This window comes from Rana temporaria, chromosome 8, assembly GCF_905171775.1.
Source record: "Rana temporaria chromosome 8, aRanTem1.1, whole genome shotgun sequence".
Lineage (NCBI taxonomy): Eukaryota > Metazoa > Chordata > Amphibia > Anura > Ranidae > Rana > Rana temporaria.
The window spans coordinates 100,139,905-100,164,278 of record NC_053496.1 but is presented as its reverse complement, the minus strand read 5'-3'; the positions used below and the strand labels follow the sequence as shown (position 1 = coordinate 100,164,278).

Genomic DNA, 24,374 nt, shown 5'->3' with positions numbered 1-24,374 from the left:
CGGAGGTGGGTAGGGAGTGGAACCAAGGAATGGTGCTTGGAGGTAGTTAAGGGTTGGAACCAAAGAATGGTGCTCGGAGGTGGGTAGGGGGTGGAACCAAAGAATGGTGCTCGGAGGTGGGTAGGTGGTGGAACCAAAGAATGGTGCTCGGAGGTAGTTAAGGGTTGGAACCAAGGAATGGTGCTCATAGGTGGGTAGGGGGTGGAACCAAAGAATGGTGCTCAGAGGTGGGTAGGGGTGGAACCAAGGAATGGTGCCCGGAGGTGGGTAAGGGTAGGGAGTGGAACCAAGGAATGGTGCTCTGAGGTGGTTAAGGAGTGGACACAACAGGTGACTCGGAAGTAGGGAGTTCCTGCACCTATTCTCTGAGGAAAAAAAGCCCTGGTTGTAGGTATCTTTACCTGGTGCCTATTTTAGCGGGCAACATGCAGTCCACAAGTGTTGAGCCCAAGGCTTTGGCTTCTTCTATATTTTGTGTTTTTCAGCAGGAGGTTTTGGTTATTCCAGGTTATTTTGCATTTTAGGTCTAATTTTTTATATTAGAAATACCATAAACATAAAAACGAATGTGAAGTTGGGAAGACGGGTCTAAATTTTTGGATTCTGTGGGGGACATTATACAATCCACGTTCTCGTGGAAAGACATCAGCTTTCAAACATTGTAGTTTATTTCAAGCGCCGTGATATATCCACAGTGGACTTCTAGTTTTACCAGCTGCCAAAAAATCTTGTATAACTTATGCAAGCAAGTGCATATTAGCTCTGTAGTACACACGAAGTACATCCTGACAAAGTTTAGGTTTGTGAAGCAGTGTACGCTGTCTAAGCACTTAATCAATGTCTTCCCAGTTTTCTGGCAAGTCTGTGGGATTAATGTCTGTAATGATCGTATTCAGGATATTTTTGTTTAACATGCTCTTAATTTATATATTTTACAGAATATAGGCTTAATATTGATAGACCGCTCCTCCCCAGCTGCTGCCCATTGAAAACAATGGGACAGCGCGGCTATACCACCCGCAATGCGCTGCTTCAACAGCACATTGCGGGCCGTTTAAACCCTTTCTCGGCTGCTAGCGGAGGTTAAATGCACCCCACTAGTGGCCGAAATGCGCTGCAAATCTGCACATAGCATTGGCGGTAAAGGTTCTCCTTACCTTTTCAGGCGTCTCGTTTTTTGGAGGCCATCCATGCAGGCTTTGATGGGACGGTATGGCATGGATTTTTGGAGGGCTCTACAAATCCATCATTACTTTCCTTCCCCTGGTAACTTCCAGCATCACTTGACATTCAAAATCTTGATGCAGTGGTATCCACTCTAGGGCTGCAACTAACGATTATTTTCATAATAGATTAGTTGGCCGATTTTATTGTTTCGATTTAATCGGTTAATAAGGTTAAAAAAAAAAAAAAAAAGTTTTTTCTTTCCTGGATTCTTGGTACCCCACTGTCTAAATTTTCCTTGAGGGAAACCGGAATTTAGAGATTTGGGTTTTAAAGTGGGAAGGGAAAGATGCCTATACTTGCCTATTCTGAAGCCGCTTGGTCCAATCGCATGATGACCAGCTTCCAACGCTGCCTTCAGTATAGAATCCCATAGGCTCTGCAACCGTTGTTGCTGCCTCTCCTCCACACTAAGGCCCCATTCACACCTTTTGTAGCTTGAAGCCTGAAGCTCCAAAACACTGGAGGAGAGAAAATCGATTTATTCTCTATGGAGATGGTTCACATCTCTGCTCCATGTCACCTGAAGCTCCAAAAAGTTCTGAAGCTTTTTCTGTAGCTCAGTTCGGGCAGATTTGGGCCTTTTTCTGCTTTTTGCATTGGTGACCCTTTGACCTGTACAAAATTGCGGTTAAAATGCGCGACTTTCTGCCTGAAACCGATATGCATAGGTGTGAATGCAGTCCAAAGCCAGCACTGGAAGCTGGTCATGTTACGGGACCATAGGGTAGATAGAATGGTCTTCGGGGTGGGAGTAGATTTTAGATTTAGTTAAGGTTTGACTGGCATGCAACTTTAAAGAGGAAGTAAACCTTCCTGTCTAATTGGTACCTAATAGGTACTGTAAATATCTCCTAAATGTGCACCGTTTAGGAGATATTTACTGTATACTGCGCCGTTGATGTTCTGCGATAAAGGAATGGCCACCCTTGCTGTTTCTTCAGAAGTGTGTGCCGTTACCGGCGGCTCCTGCACTACTTTTGGTCTGACTTTTGATGCAACTTTTGTCCACAGAATGTAAATTCGTATCAGTTGCATGCAAGTTACGCTGGATATCGTTTAACTTTGGAGACGCGCCAATGTAAAAGGGGCCTTAAGAGATTTTACTGTGAGTGCAAACATTTTATTTTTCAGCCTTTAAATTATTAACAATAATGCAGGCTTAGTTTAGAAATGTTTATATTTGCTCCCAGATTTAGTTTAACCTACTCTGCATGAGGATGACTGAAGGACCTAGAGAGATCACCTAAAACTTGACAGCTGCCACAGAATAATAAAGTCCTGTAATTCAAAGAAATATTACTACATGTTTTTACTTTTTATGGTTATTTTAGATGCAGCTGGTTTGTATCAGGCTCTCAGCAGCTCACTGTTAGGCTGAGCTAGCTGCCAGTTCAGGCATCTGGATGGATCCTGACATTAAAGTGGGGGATATCTCAAGAGCCTGGACTGGCTGAGTGAGGATAGCTGGGAGCTGATTTTAGCCCACTCTAAGGTGAATAGGGGTTGCAGGAGTGCAGAAAGAAGTACACTCCTGTGACCCAGAGGAATAGAGCCAAGATAACATTGGTTCTACTTCTCCTTTTAAATAAATGTAAATCTTGATAAATCTGTAGAAATAGAATTAAAGCGGCGTTCCACCCCAAAATGGAACTTCCGCTTACCGTGTCGCAGCAGATACCTGTCTAATGCAGGTTTTGCTCCCACTTCCCATGATAGATCGCCCCAGAATCTCTGGCGATCTACGCCATGTCCGGCCCCTCCACCACTCCCTGCTGTCTTCTGGGAGACGTACAGATCCCAGAAGACAGTAGGGACCAGTTGGGATGCGCAGCATGACTTGCGCATGCGCAGTAGGGGAGCAATCTGTGAAGCCGCAAGGCTTCACTTCCTGATTCCCTTATTGAAGATGGCAGCGCCTCACCTGAGGGATGAGTCTGCTCTTGGGTTAGGACATTGTGGGCTCCCTGGACAGGTAAGAGTCCTTATTTTAAAAGCCAGCAGCTGCAGTATTTGTAGCTGCTGATTTTTTTTTTTTTCCTCACCGGAACTCCGCTCTAAGGCTGAATGTTCACTTTCTTGTTTGAACACCATAGATTGGTATTTCACAAAAACACTAACCAGTAATTAGTTGTTGTAACAGGATGACCCATGACACCCAGAGACTTTGTGAGGATGGGGGATACTCCTGTGCCAGCCGGCCCTAAGAAACTCTTGGGTCTAAGTTCACCCTGTGCCCCTTTTGGGCATAGGGTGGCTAATCATAATTCATGTATTACATAAGATGGGACATTAATAATAAATCATGTTTGCAGGATGTCTTGAGATATCACAAGTTGTTGGCTATTCAATGTGATGACTCATTTCTATGATTAGCCCTGACTAGTGACATGCTAATTGAGTCAGGGCCTGGAAGACATTTCATTGTCCTTGTGTAAAGGTGTAAATCCAGGTCTGCTCCCAGACCTCTAATTATGTATGCTAAATACTGTTTATGTGTGGAATGTACTTGTCAGAGACAGAACGTCTGCCTAGGGTACTCAGTGTGTGATGGTGTTTTGTTTGTTATGCTGTTAATGAAGGAATGTGCAGTGATGAGATGATGATAATTATAGGCCGGCGCCGACACGTCTAGAATGTTTAGTAATTAGCCTTAGTGTGTGATTAGGGGGGTGGAGATCTCATTGTCCCTTTGAATACTGTCACATGGTTGTACTGTATATAAGACTGAGAAGAAACCATTAAAATTGAATTACATTTGGAACAAGTACAGAGCTGTGTCTCGTCTTGATTCTGGGAAAATGGGATGCCTGCTGATTTGTCTGTGTCGGGTGAGCTGTCTTGGATGTGATGGGAGGTCGTAAACGGTGGTGACCGTTACAGTTGACAATTGGTTGCTGTTGGGCGGCAATTGCACAGGTCATGAGGACTTAAACGGTTTAAAATGTATGAGTGTAAGATTCATTGTACATATTATTAAGATTAGATCATATAAAATTGTCAGTGGAGTAAGTGTAACACACTACATGTAAGATTGTTTAATAAGCTAAATAGATTTATTGAGCAGTATTGAAGCATGGGCATTCTTGCTTGGGTGCAGAGAAAAATGTACCACTCTTGTAATGTGTCTTAAAACTTGAATGAGTGTGTAATTAATTTTTTTTCATCATTTGCAGGTATGCCATGGCATTATCAAACAACCACATATGCCCTGTCTCTAACTGGTAAGAATCATTTCACCATTCATACCTATGTGCAGATATATTCTAAGACAAATTTAGTGCGTTTTTGTACATGTATACCTTATTTTAGACAAAGTGATATCACTAGGTCTCTGTGTACTTCAGAGTCAGAAACTACGAAAAGTGTGTCGCTCCTCTCCCCCTTCTCTCCACGACGCCGACCATTCTGTGGGTACATTGCTGTGTCACAGCTGGGCGCGCACCACGCATGCACGAGCCATGCTGTTAATGGTCGGGCAATCTTCTGGGACCTGTGGTGTGTCCCAGAAGATTTCAGGGAGGGGGAGAGGTGAACTTCCGGAGCCCAGGGAGGAAGTGGAAGCTGGGTGCCCATAAAAACTGGGTACCGCCCCCCCCCCCCCAAAAAAAAGATGTGCGAAATGTGGCATGTCAGTGAGTCACCTGCACTTAAAGCGGAAGTTCCATTTTTGTGTGGAACTCTGCTTTCACTAATGGCGTGCAGGCAGATCAAGGCTGATGTGATGGGTCAGTAGGGGGCTGTACAGTGAGGGGAAAAGGGTATTTGATCCCCTGCTGATTTTGTACGCTTGCCCACTAACGAAAAAATGATCAGTCTATAATTTTAATTGTAGGTTTATTTTAACAGTGAGACAGGATAACAACAAAAATGTCCTGAAAAATGCATTTCGAAAAAGTTATACATTGATTTGCATTTTAATGCGTGACCCCTTCTAAAAAAACATGACTTGGTGGCTAAACCCTTGTTGGCAATCGCAGAGGTCAGATGTTTCTTGTAGTTGGCCACCATTTTTGCACACATCTCAGGAGCGATTTTTGACCCACCCCTCTTTGCAGATACTCATTAAGGTTTCGAGGCTGACATTTGGTAAAGGCATAATGAATTATTATGCATGGCATACTAGCTCTTAATGAAATACTTTAGAACAGGGATCTCAAACTGGCGGCCCTCCAGCTGTTGCAAAACTACAAGTCCCATGAGGCATTGTAAGGCTGACAGTTACAATCATGATTCCCACAGCAGAGGCCTGCTGGGACTTGAAGTTTCGCAACAGCTGGTGGCCTGCCAGTTTGAGACCCCTGCCTTAGACAAAGCACTCTCAGCGGGCGCCCACACACTGTTGAGACGGCTGACATTTTCCCCGGTGCTGGTATTGGCCGGAGCCACGATTACGTCACTTCTGCGCATGCATGCGGGAGCTGCTGGGAACGTCACAGGGCACGGGCAGCCATTTCTTTAGAGTGCCACCACCATGCTTCACTGTGGGTATGGTGTTCTTTTGGTGATGTGTAGTGTTGTTTTTGCGCCAAACATATCTCTTGGAATTATGGCAAAAAGTTCAACCTTGGTTTCATCAGACCATAACACATTTTGCCACATGCTTTTGTGAGATTTCAGATGTGTTTTTGCTAGGATGGTCCCCACCTGCTCTACCTCTGCGGTCACTGAAACCAACCCACTGAGCCATCAGCCCACCGGGAAACTCCCAGTAATCAGTGGCCAGTACATGCCTTCCTACTAGGTATACTGCCACCAGCAGAAGTAGTGTGCTAAAGCACAACTAGAAAACAAAAGACAGCTCAGGGAAAGCCCCTGCTCACACACTCAGTGGGGCAAAAAAGTATTTAGTCAGCCACCAATTATGCAAGTTATCCCATTTAAAAAGATGTGAGAGGCCTGTAATTGTCATCATAGGTATACCTCAACTATGAGAGACAAAATGTGAAAACAAATCCAGACACTCACACTGTCTGATTTGGAATGAATTTACTTGCAAATTATGGTGGAAAATAAGTATTTGGTCAATATCAAAAGTTCATCTCAATACTTTGTTATATATGCTTTGTTGGCAATGACAGAGGTCAAACGTTTTCTGTAAGTCTTCACAAGGTTGTCACACACTGTTGCTAGTATGTTGGCCCATTCCTCCATGCAGATCTCCTCTAGCGCAGTGATGTATTGGGGCCGTCGCTGGGCAACACAGACATTCAACTCCCTCCAAAGGTTTTCTATGGGGTTGAGATCTGGAGACTGGCTAGGCCACTCCAGGACCTTGAAATGCTTCTTATGAAGCCACTGCTTTGTTGCCGGGCGGTGTGTTTGGGATCATTGTCATGCTGAAAGACCAAACCACGTTTCATCTTCAATGCCCTTGCTGATGGGAGGAGGTTTGCACTCAAAATCTCACGATACATGGCCCTATTCATTCTTTCATGTACACGGATCAGTGGTCCTGTTCCCTTTGCAGAGAATCAACCCCAAAGCATGATGTTGCACCCCCATGCTTCACAGTAAGTATGGTGTTCTTTGGGTGAAACTCGGCATTCTCTCTCCTCCAAACACGACGAGTTGCGCTTCTACCAAACAGTTCTACTTTGGTTTCATCTGACCATATGACATTCTCCCAATCCTCTTCTGGATCATCCAAATGGTCTCTAGCAAACCTTAGACGGGCCCGGACATGTACTGGCTTAAGCAGGGGGACACGTCTGGCACTACAGGATCTGAGTCCCTGGCGGCGTAGTGCGTTACTGATGGTAGCCTTTGTTACGTTGGTCCCAGCTCTCTTCAGGTCATTCACTAGGTCCCTTTGTGTGGTTCTAGTTTTTTTTTTCTCACCGTTCTTGTGATCATTTTAACCCCACAGGGTGAGATCTTGCGCGGAGCCCCAGATCGAGGGAGATTTTTAGTGGTCTTGTATGTCTTGCATTTTCTAATTATTGCTCCCACAGTTGATTTCTTCACACCAAGCTGCTTGCCTATTGCAACAAAGGAGTGGCTTCATAAGAAGCATTTCAAGGTCCTGGAGTGGCCTAGCCAGTCTCCAGATCTCAACCCCATAGAAAACCTTTGGAGGGAGTTGAATGTGTTCCCCAGCGACAGCCCCAAAACATCACTGTGCTAGAGGAGATCTGCATGGAGGAATGGGCCAACATACCAGCAACAGTGTGCAACAACCTTGTGAAGACCTACAGAAAACATTTGACCTCTGTCGTTGCCAACAAAGCATATATAACAAAGTATTGAGATGAACTTTTGATATTGACCAAATACTATTTTCCACCATAATTTGCAATTAAATTCTTTCCAAATCAGACAGTGTGAGTGTCTGGATTTGTTTCCACATTTTGTCTCTCATAGTTGAGGTATACCTATGATGACAATTACAGGCCTCTCTCATCTTTTTAAAATGGGAGAACTTGCATAATTGGTGGCTGACTAAATACTTTTTTGCGTGTGTGAGGGGGGGGGGGGGGGCAGTGTATGACCACCAGCAAGGGCTTTCCCTGAGCTGTCTTTTGAGTTCTAGTTGTGCTTTAGCACACTACTTGTGCTGGTGGCAGTATACCTAGTAGGAAGGCCACTGTGATTACTGGGAGTTTCCCGGTGGGCTGATGGCTCAGTGGGCTGGTTTCAGTGACCGCAGAGGTAGAGCAGGTGGGGACTCCAAGCCCTAAATAAGCGAATCTCCTGCTGTTCAAAAAAAACTTCTCCAGGCACCCTGTGTTCAATGGGTGCCGGGGGACAGAAAATTTACTGTTTCATCACTTTTGGTGGATTAATCAGCAGCAGCGCACTACACAGTTGAAGGCCGGCCTGTGCTATATCAGTACACTGGAGCCGGCTGGGAGTGCTGCTACCGATCACTTCAGCCCTGGAAGGATTTGTCCCCTTAATGATCAGGCCATTTTTTGTGATACGGCACCGAGTCACTTTAACTGACAATTGCGCTGTCGTGCCACATGCACCCAAACAAAATTAAAATCCTTTTTTTTACCCACAAATAGAGCTTTCTTTTAGTGGTATTTGATCCTCTGTCATTTTTATGATTTGCGCTATAAACAAAAAAAAGCCTGACCATTTTCGGAAAAAACACGTTAGTGTTTTTTTGGGGGGGGATTTGCATTGTAGCAGAAAGTAAAAAAAATATTAATCATTTTAGACAGATATATATTCTTCTACATATTCCACTGTACTAGCTTTAAAGTTTTCATTGCTGTTTTCTATCTCTATGTAGTGACAGAGAGCTTTCCTTATGTGACCTGACACATTCTGTAACATTGTTATCGAGGACTATTTCTGTGTAGCGATAATCCAACAACATAAAACAACGTCGCTGATGTCAACTCTTGGACTTTTTATTCCAGTTGAAAATTCTGTTTCTCTTGCAGTACACAAGACAAATTATAGCGGTATGCGCCTGACTGAAAGTAAGCTGCAAAACCATTTGTTTTTAGAGTGATGGCCAGTCTTACTAATTGAGTACATTTGGTGACTTTCCAGACCCCAGGAATATTTTTTTAAAAGCTACTTTATCACTTTTGTTGCACGTAACCATTCAAGTGTGCAGATTGAGTGAAAAACATAAGCGGAAACACGCGTTCCTACCACACAAGCTGTGATTGGGCCCTGAGAATTAACTGGGAGAGATAGAGGTGTGTGTGTGTGTGTGTGTGTGTGTGTGTGTGTGTGTGTGTGTGTGTGTGTGTGTGTATTTATCTAATATAACTTTTCCTTGTCCCTGAAGTGCACAAAAGATTACCTACTTTAAAACCAGGCCAATTACTAGAACAAACATATATTTTTTTAAATCAGATTCCCATTGATAATACAATAGTGGTTGTTGCAGTTTTTTGCTCAGCCATTTTTTTTAAACCCAAATTTTCAAGAAAGAATGCACTTAACTTTTTTTATTTATTTTTTATTTGTTTTTATTTTTGCTATCTCAAGGGATGAACAACTTCCCTTGTGATAGAATGGGCATTGACGGGCCCATTTACTGATCTATTAGACCCCCAGATCTTTCCTCCCACCCTCAAAAGCATCTGATCAAACCAAGATCAGTATGATCAGATGACAGAGAGTGGTGTTTGACCGGTAGTGTATATATAGTTTTATCCCCAAAAACTTTTTATCACAGTGAGCATGTTTGGTAACTTACCATGGCTTGTTTCACACTGTGCCTCTGTGTGGAGGCCATCAGGTACACCTTCCTATCCTGCTAGGAGAATAGTGAGCAACACATTAGTGACCTTATCAAATATTAAGACTGCAATCCACACAGCTGAGCATGCTGCCATTTGTGATGCAATAACTTTATTTTCGCTTGCAACGGGCAATCCTGACCGGGTCTTCACTAAAACTTTGCAACAGGTTTAAAAAATATTTTCTCTTGTGTTCATGGACGGACACAGCAGAATCGATGAACAATAGGTATTTCCCTTCTATCAGTAGAGGACTAGGCAGAAAACATTGTTAATAAAACCTACAGTACCGCCCAGGTCACTCTGGGTGCAGCACCATTTTTTTTCTGCCTAGCATAGGAGCGGACATGTCTCCCTATGGGCCCTTGGTCTGCTTTTTATAGTCACCCCAGTTTCGGCCAGCGAGCATGTGCAGGCCTCTGGCTACGCACTGGGTTGGCCACGACATTCCCCATTTGCTCCAGGGGTGGCCGGTGAGCTTTGCGCTCCGGGGCACACATATGACCGGGCTATCTACTGTCTCAGTCACAGTGTGCCGGGCCGACGGCTACCTCTGTACTGCTCGGGAGGTGGGTCTGTGGTGGGATGCTTCCAGCTAAAATTATTTTGCAGGATCGGTGAGTACTCCCCCCCCGCCTTGGTGGGGTGGGATGGCTGGACATTCCCTGGGAGGTCGATAGGGGGTCCGTGTCACCCTTCCCTTTTTCTCACCCTCCCATCCCTCCTCCTCATGCCTAATTGGCCTAATGCGTTCCGGGTTTTTCCCACCTGGAGGGGGGATGTGCGCTATCCTGTCGGTTGCTCCTGAGGGGGATCCCCCCCGCATGAGGGTCACGGTGGTGTTTTTTGCACTGTGCTATGCCCTGCCTGCATCGCCTGTGTCACTGTGTGTTGTTTTTTCTACTGCACAGCGATCATTTTCAATTTAGCCTTTATGCTTATGTATGGCGGCCATTTTCTTGTAGCCGCGTGCCTTTTTACTCTATGGGTGGGCCGCTCGGCCGCCATTTTCTCGTGGTCCGCACGCTTTTGGTATTGTTTACTATACGACGGCCATTTTCCCGGAGTCCGCACGCTTTTCTCTGCAGGGTGGCCGTTCGGCGGCCATGTTTTTCGTGATTTTCACTTTTTAGTGACAGGGTCAGCGTTCTGGGCAGTGCAATACAGCCGTTTTTTTTTCCTGCTATATCTCGGACATGTGCTGCGAATGCGGGCTATCCTTCTGTCAGGACAGGGTGGTCAGCGCTGGGCAGCTTTTCTTTCTTCCCCACCAGGGTGGTGAGTCAGCGAGGAGGGTGGGTTGGTGCCAGTGCTACGTCCCCCAGGGTCAGACGCGTGGTCGCTATGGCGTCCGAAGCAGATGCCTCTTCCCCTGACATGCCTGTAATGGCAACCGGTACGCCTACACCTGCAGTATCTGCGAAGGCTGTGTCGGCAATCCTTGAGGCCTTTGTGGCCAAGGTGGCTGCATTGTGTGGGGTAAAAAGAGCCCCCTCCCCATCATCTTCTGGGGAGTTATCTGATTCAGATTCGGGCCCGGCTACGGCTAACGGCCCAGGTTCTGAGGTGTCGGAGGTTATGGACCATGAACCTACGGACAGTGAGGATGACTCAGTGTCCTGGTCAGCACACGATGGGGCACTGGTTGGAGCACTTATCACTGCGGTGTGTGATGCCCTTAAATTGGTGGATAAGTCAGGCTCACCTGCAGAGGTGTCGTCACTTTTGGGTTCCGCAAGCCTGCCCGCACTGAGAAGGTGTTTCCTTGTGTGCCAAAGCTTTTGTACAAGGAATGGGATCGTCCGCGGAGAACCTTCTTGGTTCCGAAATGTATTGCTGAACGTTCTCCCCTTGAGGAAGATTTTCGGAAAAAATTGACCTCTTCCCCGGTTGTGGACCCTCCGGTGTCCAGACTAAACAGTTACCACGCTCCCAGTGGAAGGTGCGCCTGCTTTTAAGGACCCGGTGGATCGGAGCTCTGAGGCAGTAGCCCGCTCTCTGTTCATGGTAGTGGGGTCAGCAGTGCGTCCGCCTGTCGCCTTAGTGGCCCAGGTGCCTACAGAGTGGGCTAAGATGCTGCACCATGAGTTGAAGGAACCCCAGGCTTCTCCGACCTGTGTGGACCTGGCCGACCAATGGGTACAGGGCCTCAAGTTTGTGTGCGAGTCAGCGTTGGATACCATTCAGTTGCTGTCCAGAGCCTTGGTCTCTGCAGTGGTTCTGCGTCGCCTGAATTGGCTAAAATGCTGGTCTGCGGACCAGGCTTCCATGAGAAGGCCTTACTTGATTTGCCTTTTAAGGGAGAACGGCACTTCGGAGCCTCCATGGACGCCACCATAAAGGATGCCACCGGCGGTAAGTACTCTGTTTCCGCAATCCAGAAAGGGTAAAGAGCCATGCCGTGGGCCCTCCTCCTCATAAGCGACTTTTTCGTCCGCCAGGAGCTGCGGGTAAGAGCTCCCAGACTGTCAAGGCTCCTGCTGAGGGACATAAGCGTCCCTGGTTTCGCAAGCCCAACAAGCCTGCGCACAAACCTGTGACCGCATGAAGGTTTGCCCCCGCCCGACGCAAGGGTGGGGGGTTTCCTTCGCACATTCGCGGCTCGGTGGTCTTCACTACTTTCCGACCAGTGGGTTTGTGAAGTAGTTTCCTCAGGGTACAAGATAGAGTTCCTCTACTACCCTCCAAACATGTTTTTCCCTCGAACCTTCAGCTCCCCCTGCCGTGTCGGGCAGCCCTGTTTGGGCCATGCAGGATCTTCTGGCACGGGGAGTGTTTTGTGCCAGATAGGTTTCAAGGGTTTTATTCAAACCTTTTTGTGGTCCCAAAGAAGGAAGGGGTCCGCCCAATCCTGGCCCTCAAGGCTCTGAACTGCTTTGTCAAAGTCCAGAAGTTCAGGATGGAATCGGTGCGCTCAGTGGTAGCGGCACTCCATCCGGGAGATTTCCTGGCTTCTTTGGATATCCCCATATTTGTCGGTCATCAAAGGTTCCTCCGCTTTGCGGTTGGGGACGACCTCTATTAATTTGTGGCTCTTCCCTTTGGCCTGGCCTCAGCGCCAAGGGTGTTTACCAAGGTTCTCGCCCCGGGCCTAGCTTTGTTGAGGCAGCGAGGTATCGCTATAGTGGGATAGCTGGACGACCTTCTTCTGAAAGCTGCTTCAAGCTGAGAATTAGAGGTGGATGTGGCAATTGTCATCCAGACCCTTCGAGTTTTCGGTTGGGTCCTGAACCTCCAGATGTCTGTGCTGGTGCCGACTCTGAGCCTGGAGTACCGGAGTCTGGTCCTGGGCGAAAACTTTTCTTCCCTCGGACAAACTAGTAACTTTGCAGGAAGCCGTGAGACTGCTGTCCTCCTGCAGGAGGTTGTCGCTGTGTTTTTGTATGTGGGTCCGTGGCCTCCTTCGAGGCAGTACCATACGCTCAATTTCACACTCGTGCCTTGTAGAAGGACATTCTGAAAAAATGGGACAAGTCTCCGTTGTCCCTGGATTGCCAGATCCGAGTGGACCAGGAGGTCAAGGCCTCCCTGGTCTGGTGGCTGAGGTCTCCGACCCTCCAGACCAGAAAGTCCTTTCTCCCATTTCAGTGGACAGTGATTACGACGGACGCCAGTCTGGCCGGTTGGGGAGGCGTCTGGGGTGTCTGGTCGGCTCAAGGTCGCTGGACATCGAAAGAATCCCGCCTTCCGATCAACGTGCTGGAGCCTTGGAGCGATCAGGCATCTCTTGGTGGTCTCAGAGCCTGCAGGGGTGCCCGGTCAGGATCCAATCGGACAACGCCATGGCAGTGGCCTATGTCAACCATCAAGGGGGGGGGACAAGGAGCTTGGTGGCAGCCTCGGAAGTCGCTCACATTCTGAGGGGTGCAGAGCGAAGCGTGCCAGCTCTCTCGGCCATATACATCCCGGGTGTGGGAAAACTGGCAGGCGGACTATCTGAGCCGACAAATGCTGGACCAAGGAGAGTGGTCGTTGCACCCAGAGGTGTTTCATCTCATTTGCAACAGGTGGGGCACGCCAGACGTGGACCTGCTGGCTTTGCCAATCAATCGAAAGGTGTCGGTTTGTGGCGCGATCAAGAGACCCGTGGGCCGATATTTTGAAAGAGAACTGTCTCAAATAATTACTCATATGCTCAAGGTGTCACTATCTATCTTATCTATAGAAATACAGTCAAGGCCAAAAATATTGGCACCCCCACATTTGTCAGATAATGCACCACTTCGCCCAGAATATTGTTGCAATTACAAATGTTTAGGCATTCTCTTATTTTTCTTTTTTTTTCTTTGGTATGACAAAAACTTGGAGAAATAAAAAGCTAACTATATAATGTTTGGGAGTTCCAAGTCATTGTCTAGCAAAAAAACAAACTGATTTTCACATGTATCCAAAGTGCCAGAAAATGCCTGATCTTCAAGTGGTAAACTCCCCTGAATCAATAAACAGGTGCTGACAATATAGACATCACAGCGACAAGCAGTTAAAATGGTGAAAATTGTACTCTTTCTGTTGTGTGTCTTTGTGTGCCACACAGAGCATGGAGAAGAGAAAGAAGTGAAGAATTGTCTGAGGATTTGAGAACAGATATCGTGGAAAATCTTTCTGCTTAAGCCCACAGCTGTCTAAAAACAGGCAATCTGCCAAGTTTATCACAACTATGCTCAGGCAAGATGAGGAGAAACATTGTAACATTTCTTTCTTTTAGATCAAATGGATGAACTTCTGTCTGTAGATGAGGGCAGTTTTAAAGCAGAGTTCCACTTGTTTGTAAGTTTGAATAAAGTATAGCCTCTAGTTAGTTATACATAAGTATTATAATAAAAGTACCATCATCCTGGAATTTTAATATAAAGTAATTGGGTCTAGGGTCCCCAAACCAAAGAACCAAGAAGAAGGGGGGGGGGGGGGGGCATTTGGACTATTAGAACTCGAACTTGACTAGTTTCCTCGGGTTGCCACATGGGACCCCAATTGGTGATCCCCGCCTCCCTCCCTTGCGGGGTGTCTATAGGTAAGCGGCTGAGCCCCTGTTCCCCATTTATGATTTGTAATCTTTCATATGTATAATTGTTTGTTCTTTAATCTTATTGTAGACATGCTTCTGACGAAGCGGCCATCGCCGCGAAACTAGTCAAGTTCGAGTTCTATATTGTGACCTTCAACCCTCAAATTTTCCCTTCCTTGGGACTTTTTTTACTGGTGCTATGTATGGTCCTCACCATTTTAATTTTCTTATTTTGTCTTTTGATCTTGTATTTAATAAAATTATATTTTGTATTCTCCATTGTATCCTTATTACTTATCTGTACCAGTACCGCAATAGTCCAAATGCCCCCCCCCCTTCTTCTTGGTTCTTTGGTTTGGGGACCCTAGACCCAATTACTTTATTGTTTGTAAGTTTATTAAGAGTCGGCAGCTACAAAGCTTTAAGAAACAGACACTTCCCGGTCCAGCGATGCGGCCACCCAAAGCCTCGCTCCTGTCCACCGCTTCTCCGCAGTGCCACCATTGCAAGTGTGGGAAGTGGGAGCTGGGTACCTGTCAAAACTAGGTACCTGCTTCCACTCCCCCCCCCCCCCCCCCCCCCCCAAAAAAAAAAAAAAATGCATGACAAATGTGGCATGCAAGGGGGCGCGGAGTGCTTAAAGTGTAAGTTCCAGTTTTGGGTGGAACTCCGCTTTAACCCCTTAAAGACTAAACCTTTTTCTAACACTTGCCGGTCTTTTTCAAACGCAATATTTTTGGAAAAAATGCACTTTAATGAATAAAATAAAGTTGGCCCAATTTTTTTGTATAATGTGACAGATGTTATGCCACGAGAATTGTGATATTTATTCTAAGTAAAAAAATGATGATTCTCATTTTATCCAGAACAGTGCAGCTCTAATGTACTTACAATATATTGCCAAAAGTATTGGGATGCCTGCCTTTTTTATACATTTTTATTTTTTGGAAAATGTATTTTCATATATCAAAACTACCAAAGATGCCAAAAAGAGAAAAAGCAAAAACGTACATAAAAATACAGTAATATTACTGGCACAGCCAGATACTGAAGAAAAACGGGCAACAAAAACATCCCTTAACCACTTAAGGACCGCCTAACGCCGATATACGTCGACAGAATGGCACGGCTGGGCACAATCACGTACCTGTACGTGATTGTTAAATGCCCAGCCGTGGGTCGCGGGCGAGCGCCCAGCCGTGGGTCGCCCCCGAGACCCGGTCCGAAGCTCCGTGACCGCGGGACTCGCGGACCCGATCGCCGCTGGAGTCCCGCAATCGGTCCCCAGAGCTGAAGAACGGGGAGAGCTGTGTGTAAACACGGCTTCCCCGTTCTTCACTGTGGCGCCGTCATCGATCGTGTGTTCCCTAATATAGGGCAGGGCTCAAAATTTCAAGCCCTGAGCTTCTAGCCAGGCCTCAAGTGTTACTTGCCACCAGTTGCCTCACCTAACCCATACACTGCCCCGCCCCTAATTCCGCCCCTAAAAACGCCCTTGTAGATTATCTCTTGGAATGACACTGTTAAATGTTTTATGCCGAATCAAGGTTACACAATTAAATATTACCAACAACAACTTTAACAAAATGGGACAATGCACTGGGGCAAACCAGAGGGACATGGCACTGGGGCAAACCAGAGGGACATGGCACTGGGGCAAACCAGAGGGACATGGACTTTTTTACTTCTGCAAATATTGCTCTCCTTCTTATGTACAAAACTCCCTCTGCCTTCTCTCTAGAACCAGGTCTTTTCCCCCATTCTCTTGCTGTCTCCTCTGCAACCCCCATCCATCCTACTCTCTCTCTCCCTCTCCTGTTCTACCCACTCTCATAATCAGGAGCCCCTGTGTGCAGCTCCACACTTGCATGTCCCCACTTCCCCCTTTCATTGTCGGGCAGTGAGGAGAGGAGCTGCAGCACAGCGGGAGGGAGTACAATCCAGTGCTGAGATCCACACAACTGCATAGCCATTGACACCACAACACAGTGCACATTGACACCGCACAGCATACTGCCACTCTCTCTCGGTGAGCGCTGTGCTGCACTGCCTACCCGGGACACCCAGAGTGGTGATAATCGCAGTCCTTCAGCTCACTTGTTCCTTCCTGCTCTCTGCTCTCCAGCTACATTGGTCGGGTTGGGAAGCCAGGCTCAGAGAGGTCATACTATCAGGTTCCATGGCTTAACGAGAATTGTAAGGAGAGCACCTGTGTACTGCTCTGCATGTGTGTGGCTCACCCGACTACTTTTCCTGGGCATGCACCTTTCCTCTTCGGCCGCCAATCGCAGCGTGGCTCTAATTGTAGGCACAGATTGGACTGTTGGTCATGCAGAACTGTTATCACTCGCCCCCAGCTTAAATCCACTCGCCAAATGCTAGCAGGCGAGTGGAAATTTTGAGGGCTGATATAGGGAATCACAATCAATGACGTCAGACCTACAGCCACACCCCCCTACAGTTAGAAACACAGATGAGGTCACACTTAACCCCTTCAGCACCCCCTTGTGGTTAACTCCCAAACTGCAATTGTCATTTTCACAGTAAACAATGCATTTTTTGCTGTGAAAATGACAATGGTCCCAAAAATTGGTCAAAATTGTCCAATGTGTCCGCCATAATGTCGCAGTCACGAAAAAAATCGCTGATTGCCACCATTAGTAGTAAAAAAAAAAGATTAATAAAAATGCAATAAAACTATCCCCTATTTTTAAACGCTATAAATTTTGCGCAAACCAATCGCCTAAACTGAGGAAAAAAATTGTTGCCCATCAGTGCCGCCTTATCAGTGCCCGTCAGTGCAGTACCATCAGTGCCCATCAGTGAAGGAGAAAACGTACTTATTTACAATGTTTTATAACAGAAACAAAAAAATACTTTTTTTTTCTTTTAAATTTTCGGTCATTTTTTTTTTTTTTTGCAGAAAATAAATTTCCCAGAGGTGATCTAATACCACCAAAAGAAAGCTCTATTTGTGGGTACAAAATGATAAAAAATTTGTTTGGGTACAGTGTAGCATGACCGCGCAATTGTCATTCAAAGTGCAACAGCGCTGAAAGCTAAAAATTGGTCTGGGCAGGAAGGTGTATACGTGCCCTGTATAGAACTGGTTAAAGACAATGAATGAGTGAGTTTGGGGTGGAGGAACTTGACTGGCCTGCACAGAGTCCTAACCTCAACCCAATGACGGCTGAAGCTGTTGGAGGTTAGAGATTTGAAAAGCATTTCTTGCTTATTGAGAGTAGCAACTATAAAATATTAGAGCCTATTAATACACAGTAAATTAGTGAAAGTTTGATCAGTAGTGTGCCAAAAGTAAAAAAAAAAGTGTGTTTGGTATGTAAAGCTATTATGTTTATTTTTAATAGTGTCTAAAGATGTCCTATTCCAAAAAGTAAGGTATTCTACAACTAGTAGTGGCTGCACGTTTTTTTTTCTTTTTTTTTTTTCTCTTCACTCAGATTTTTTTTAGACCAGTCAGTGACTCAGTATTGAGCCAGAGACAGGAAATCGGCCCTCCTTCTCTCTGGTTTCCGTTAAAGAATACGTGTTTTTTTTTTCGTTTTTTTTTTTCTCTGACTTAGTGGTTGTAAATCCTAAACATTGTTTACCTTTTTTAAAGCATTTTTTTGCAATAAAGTGGTTGTAAACCCCACTTCTACCTACAGGTAAGCCTATAACAAGGCTTACCTGTAGGTACTGTGAATATCTCCTAAACTTGGACTGTTTAGGAGATATTCACTGTATCCGCATGTGCCAACGCCATTGGCGCACTGAAAAAAACGGTATGCTTGTGCCATTTTAGTAGCTGTGCCGTGATTGGTGGCTCCCATGCACAGGAGTGACTTCATCGCACCTCTGGCCAATCACAATGCTGGAGCCCGCAAACCTGAAAATAACTCGCTGGTCAGTGGTGTAGGGGGACTGCTGTAACAGCTTCAATCTAAGGTAGGTATTTCATAATGAGCAATGCATACCAGCTCATTATGACTGTCTTGCAGGTTGTGTTTTTTTGTTTACAACCACTTTCTAAGGTAAATGTTTAGGCATCAGCTTACCTTCCTGAGCCCTCATTTGATCCAGTGCTGTACACATCTGCAGCTCTTCTCTCCCCTCACTTCTGGGTCTCACTGGCTATACGGCCCCTTCCCCACCTTTTCAGATCCAGGGGCATTGGTTCCACTGTTTATATCCAGCGATGCAAGTCTTCAGTCCTTGCGTGCCTGCACACAGAGTCATCTTTAAGGCAGGGCAAAAGGGGAAGCTGCCCTGAGCCATGTTATGGTTGTTGGGCCCAAAGCAGCTGCCTCATACTTGCCCACTATCCTAATTTTAAATTCTCTTGTCCCTTGAAGTTTCAGTCCTGTGTTGTGTCCCGATATCTCAGTGTGAGGTTATGTTACTAATGCTACCCAGATCTGCTCTATTGCTTTGTACAGATGACTCTCCTGCAGACCCTGTGTTATCATGTAAATAATTGTCATTGATATGCCAATTGCGGCAGCATTAATATATTATTGGCGTCAGTCGGACCGTCTGCATTGTTATGTAAACGGATGCGACGTTCATATGTATATTTTGCCCCCCTGAGGTCATATCCACCATCGTCTCTGCTGAATATTGCCCACGGAAGGTAAAGGGGCATGTTTCAAAGTCCTGCCTGCAACTGGTCACCGCCATCAGCCTGTTCTGCAAAAGTAAACAAATTGGGCGGGGGGGGGGGGGGCTTTAAGGAGTGCAGAGGTAGGCAGAGAAGGAATTGGTTTGGGGTGCACAGGTGAGCAAGGAAGGGATGTATAGAAGGTGAACAGATGAGGCGGGTAGAGTTAAAGAAGGGGGTTGGATTGGAGAGGGGGAGGTTTGGGGTGTAAAAGTTAACAGGGGTTTTAGAATGCAATGGTGTACTGACAGGGTGGGTAAAGATGTAGGTCGCATGTAGGGCGGCCCATTCATTTCTATGCACTAGAAATGCAGAAAAATAAGTCCCTAACCCCTTTATAAAATTGCAAAATGCCACAGTACCTTAGAATTTTTGGTGCATGTGAAAATGCACATGTCAGCAGATGCTTGAGGGTGTCATTAGCAATTAACCATCAACCCCTCCCCCCTCCCATCATCATTGCCCTTTATCACACCCTCCCCTCCCCCAGCATTGCCACCGGTCCCAGGAGTCTTGGGATCCCTGGGAGTTTTCTGTCTATTGATGGGTCCCCTCACCTCCTCAGTCCATGGTGTGCAGTAACCTCTAGCAACCAATCAGTAAGCAGTATTGATGTACAGTTATCTCTAACAAACAATCAACAAGCATAAGTCATTTGCTGTAACCTCTAGCAACTAATCGGTGAGTCATAATGTGTGCTGTAACATCTAGCAGCCAGTCTGTGAGCGGTGATTATATGCTGTAACCTCTGTCAACCAATCGCAATCCCTGCCTAATCTGATGTAGTAAACTGATTTTGAGTCTAGCTGCTATTTATTGTATGTCTCGGTGCATGTGGAGCGTGAAATTGCATGGGGGGGGAAGAAAAATGTCTGCCCAGGGTCCAATCAATATTAAAGATGACCCTCGCTGCACATCGGTGCCCCACAGATTTCTAGGGGGTGTGGTCATAAGTCTGCCACGGTCCAGGGGATGTCTGCACAGCTCTATTGCACACGTGTGGCCGAGACAGTGAAAACGTTCTGTGCTGGATGTAAACCGGGAAACTGCAGGTATCAGATCTAGAAGTATGCATCTGATGAAGGCAAGGTTGGGTTAGGTCTGGGGAAGAGGGCAAGAAGTGGAAGTGAAGTTGGTTTGAAAGTACATTTATCCTTTAGGAATTCATGCTATATGCAAGATGTGGCTAACCGTTTTTATAGCACAATCCAATCTTGTTTTCATTATTTTTCTTGGGGGTGGGCTTTATTGATTTATTCATTTTTGGTCCTATTTTAAAATACAAATCTAGACCTTCCTAAAATGTAGGGGCCATCAACAATGGCACTTCGACCACCTTCTTTGGATTAAATATAGGTAGTTGCATTTGAAAAATGAAGCTCCCATATTTGTTAATGCACTTCATGATTTCCCACCTCATTGTAACACATCAAGCATTATTTGTAACAATTCTTGGAGGATCCAGGCGAAGTTCCTTGCACAATCATTGATTACAGTAAAGCCCCATCAATGACACCAATCAGTGCTCATTAGTGATGTCAGTCAGTGCCGATATGCAACACGTAGCGCAATCAACGTTTTCACGTGTTTAGGCGCCCCACAGAGTGTGTTTACATTTGGACGTGGGGGGGGTTGGGTTTTATGTGCTTGGGTGTAACTTCAATTTTTGTTATTTATTTTTTCTACCCATCACATGGGATGTGGTGATTTTTTTTTGGTGACTGTTTCTCTATAATGAGACATGCAGGGTCTAAAAGACCTTGCATGTCTCCCCTGTGCTCCACTGAATGTAATGTAATGCACACTGCATTAGTCTTTCACAGGAAAACTGTCAACAGGGACCTGGAGATGACGTCACACGTAACTTCCGGGTCAAAGAAGGGTAGGAGAGCGGCCGTGTGTACGCATATGTAAAATACCAACAGCATCAGCGGGAGAAATCAAGTAGAATTATGGAGCAGAGTGAATGGTCCTGAACAGTATGCAGTATACTGTATGGGAAGTCCATGGGCTGGATACTGATTAAAAACAAGTCCATCCAAAAATGGAAGGACAAGGGACAGGTCAGCACTGCAGCAGTGGGCGCAATACCTCCTAAATCATTCGGTCTCGTGGGGTGGGGGAGACCCACAAACAGAGACCGACAGTTGGTAAGAGGTAGACATGTCTAAGAGAACCGTGCATAACTACTGCAGGACATGCGATAGTGTTTATCATCAACAGGTACCTGCTAAGCAAATAAATTGCCTATAAATATATATCCTAGCGTTCTGTTTCTTGTGAGCAATAGTAACATTAAATAACTTTTTATACATATGTATCCCACCCTTCCCAGTGACCCTACCTCCACCGGGGTGTACCCCCAGGCAGGGGTTATTGTAGCAAACTTTGGCTTGAAAGCAGGTGATGACTAACTACAGCAGCCAAGCACTGTTGGTATCTCTCGATCATATGTATACAGTAAGGATATATAAACACACTTTATTATTTTATAAGGCATGTAAAAGGTTATTAGTCTGCTTAACAGTGTTTTTATATTCGCATAGTATTCACAAAAGCAAAAATTATGCAACACTTTTATTTGGTTTTATTCCGGTGCATGTGGGAAACGCATTACTGTACAGTGTGGGCAGCAACAACAAAATTGGGGATTACCTCAGCTTTTGCTGAATAAACTGTATAGAAATGTTAAATGTTGTCAAATCCTTAATCAAGCATACAATTTTTTTCTATATTTTTAATTTACATTCTGTCTACTAGTGCATATGTGCACTGTGTGCTTCATTCAAGAAATACCGTACCTCTAGTGGGGACTGTCACAGTTGACAGTGTGCTTGTCAGCTCTCAACTGAGGTTCCAAATCCCCCCTATATGGCTGGTGTCATAACTGGTCACATGTGTAGCATCACAACCATTGCAAATCTAAATGGAGGCAAAGATGTTGCCATCCTTGCTATTCCTTACTATTCCTTGGTTTAGTTCCTCTTTAAAGTGGAACTTTAGGCAGAAAATTAAGTCGTACTTGATCGCTTCAGGCTGGCCCCTTTTGCATGTATAACTATGAAAAACATTAAAATTAAGTGCCCTATACTGTTTAAAATCCAGTAATTCACTGTCTCCCCTTAAAACGGAAGGAAGCTGCTTTTGTTTGATCTGCAACTGCCATGGTGCTGCACATGTGATCAGTAATGACACCAGCTATTTGATGGCTTGACCAGGTCTTGACAAACCACAGGCGCCAGGTCATCCCTGTGATCAGAAGTTTCGACTTGCTTCTTGGCTGCCGCCCGAACGCTCCTCACACTGCATGCGCCTCTCCCGCTATGTATCCTGGGCCTGGGACCAGCATGGTGGGTGTTGCTGGGTAGAGAATTGGGGGGGGGGGATAGCGGACACATGTCTTCTCTCCTCTCCTTCTAGTTGTTGACCCGGAAGTGACGTCATTTCCGTGTCCCTGTTGACCTGGATATCTCATTAAAGACAGCCTGTCACCAAAAAATCATCACACATGTTCCTTATGTGATTGGGGGGGGTGGAGTTTTTTTGTAAAAAAAATTTGTTGCACCCATGTACATACATTTTACATATACGCACGTACCAACAAACGTGCGGGACGCCTTAAAAATGTTATTTATCGCTACGCACGCTTGAATAAGAGAAATAATTCTGGCACCAGACCTCCTGTGCAACACTAAACTGATGACCTATAGGGGGCTTTTAAAGCGTTGCCTATGAAAGGGAATAAAGCGCCAAAACGTCATAGTGTAGCACAATTAAGTAAATTACCATATAAAACAAATAGAACTCACAAGCGGGTGGGGATTCTATTTGTTTTATATGGTATTTTACTTATTTGTGCTACACTACTTCCGGTTTGGCGCTTTCTTCCCTTCTTATTTTGCAGTACCCTATACATTGTGCTACACTATGCAGATTTGGCGCTTTCTTCCCTTCATAAAAAACTTGTAAACTACAATATTTTATTTTCTAGGGTGTCTGCTTTCAGAAATTGTATAATGTTTGGGGGTTTTTGTAATCTTCGGGCCTGAGATTTTTTTTTTAAACGTGTAAAATTTTCAAAAATGGCTCTGGCTGTGAGAGGGTTAAAGAAGAATCTCACCTTTTTGGGGACATGTTAAACTTCTTTAGCTGGCTCCTAGATTCAAAGCAAATTTTTTCAAGCCCTGCGCTTAAGGGTTTGATTGAGAAAACAAGTTTTTGTTTTTTTAAACTGTTAAATCGATGGGTTTAGTTCCATTTTATGATTTATTGCTGTTCAGGTGCTCTGGGCCTCAGGAAAATGGCAGCGTCCAGCAAGAAGAAATTGGAGCAATGCTTGAGGCAATTTACAGCACACACTAATTTTGATACTGAAAGAGGGATTTTGCTTCTTGCCATCCGAAGGTTTGGTGCTAGAATTATTACTCTCCTTTAAGCATGCGCAGCGATAAGTAACGTCTATCGGAATGAATGTTTTCAGACGACCCGCACGTTTTGTTGGTACGTGCGTATATATGTAATTTTTATTTATTTTTTTTGGTAGGGGGAGTTATTTACTTTGGTGTAACATTTTTTTTATAATAAAGGGGAAAAAAATCACGTTTTTAACTCAACTTTTTTTTCCCCCATCACACAGGGAACATGTGTGATGATTGATTTTTTTTTTGGCAACAGGTTCTCTTTAATGAGACATCATGGGGAAATGGTCTGTCGCTTGACAGCTTCCCGGCTTCGGTTCTTAGTTGGTTTTTAAACATTTTTTTCTAATTATATGCGTTAGGTTTTATTCAAAACATGTCTGTACTTCATGATTGACCATGTATTAGCTTTCTATATATGTTAATAACATACAATTTTTCTTTATACAGCACTGTCTGTGATCCATTTAAATGTGTTTTTTTACCACAAATTTTGATAGCATAATTATTCATGTGGAATGTTTATAACGTGCTGAGGAACATGATTTTATTTTTTTTATTTTTTTAAGTTGTTATGGGTAAAGGTCCTCTTTAATCCAGTTTTATTTTACATCAATGACTGATGCTAGTATCTGTTAGCTGTCACTCATGCCCATTTGACACGAGTCAGAAAAATCTGCTTTAAATCTAAGCTTAATTAAAAAAAAAAAAATTGTATTTAATAGGTTTCTTAAATGTAAACTTCACATATGGATATGTTTCCTAAAGTTCCTAGGAAAGCTGACTAATGCAGTTTATGGTTCCTGCATTCCTTCCTATCTATTATGAGAGTTCAGAAAACCCATCACCCTCACTCACTT

General features: G+C 45.0%; 1 protein-coding gene across 2 annotated transcripts in view; it reads left to right on the top strand.

The window, feature by feature from the left end:
* The window catches only part of LOC120947220 (transmembrane protein 150A-like), a 158,276-nt gene that overhangs the window by 59,130 nt on the left and 74,772 nt on the right, over positions 1-24,374 (top strand). The window contains exon 2 of one of the 2 annotated variants that reach the window (XM_040362364.1): positions 4,401-4,448. The exons of the other annotated variant lie outside the window; for it this stretch is intronic. Coding sequence (XP_040218298.1) covers positions 4,401-4,448 — 48 coding nt within the window. The remainder of the gene's footprint in view (positions 1-4,400; positions 4,449-24,374) is intronic. 2 annotated transcript variants of the gene reach the window in all.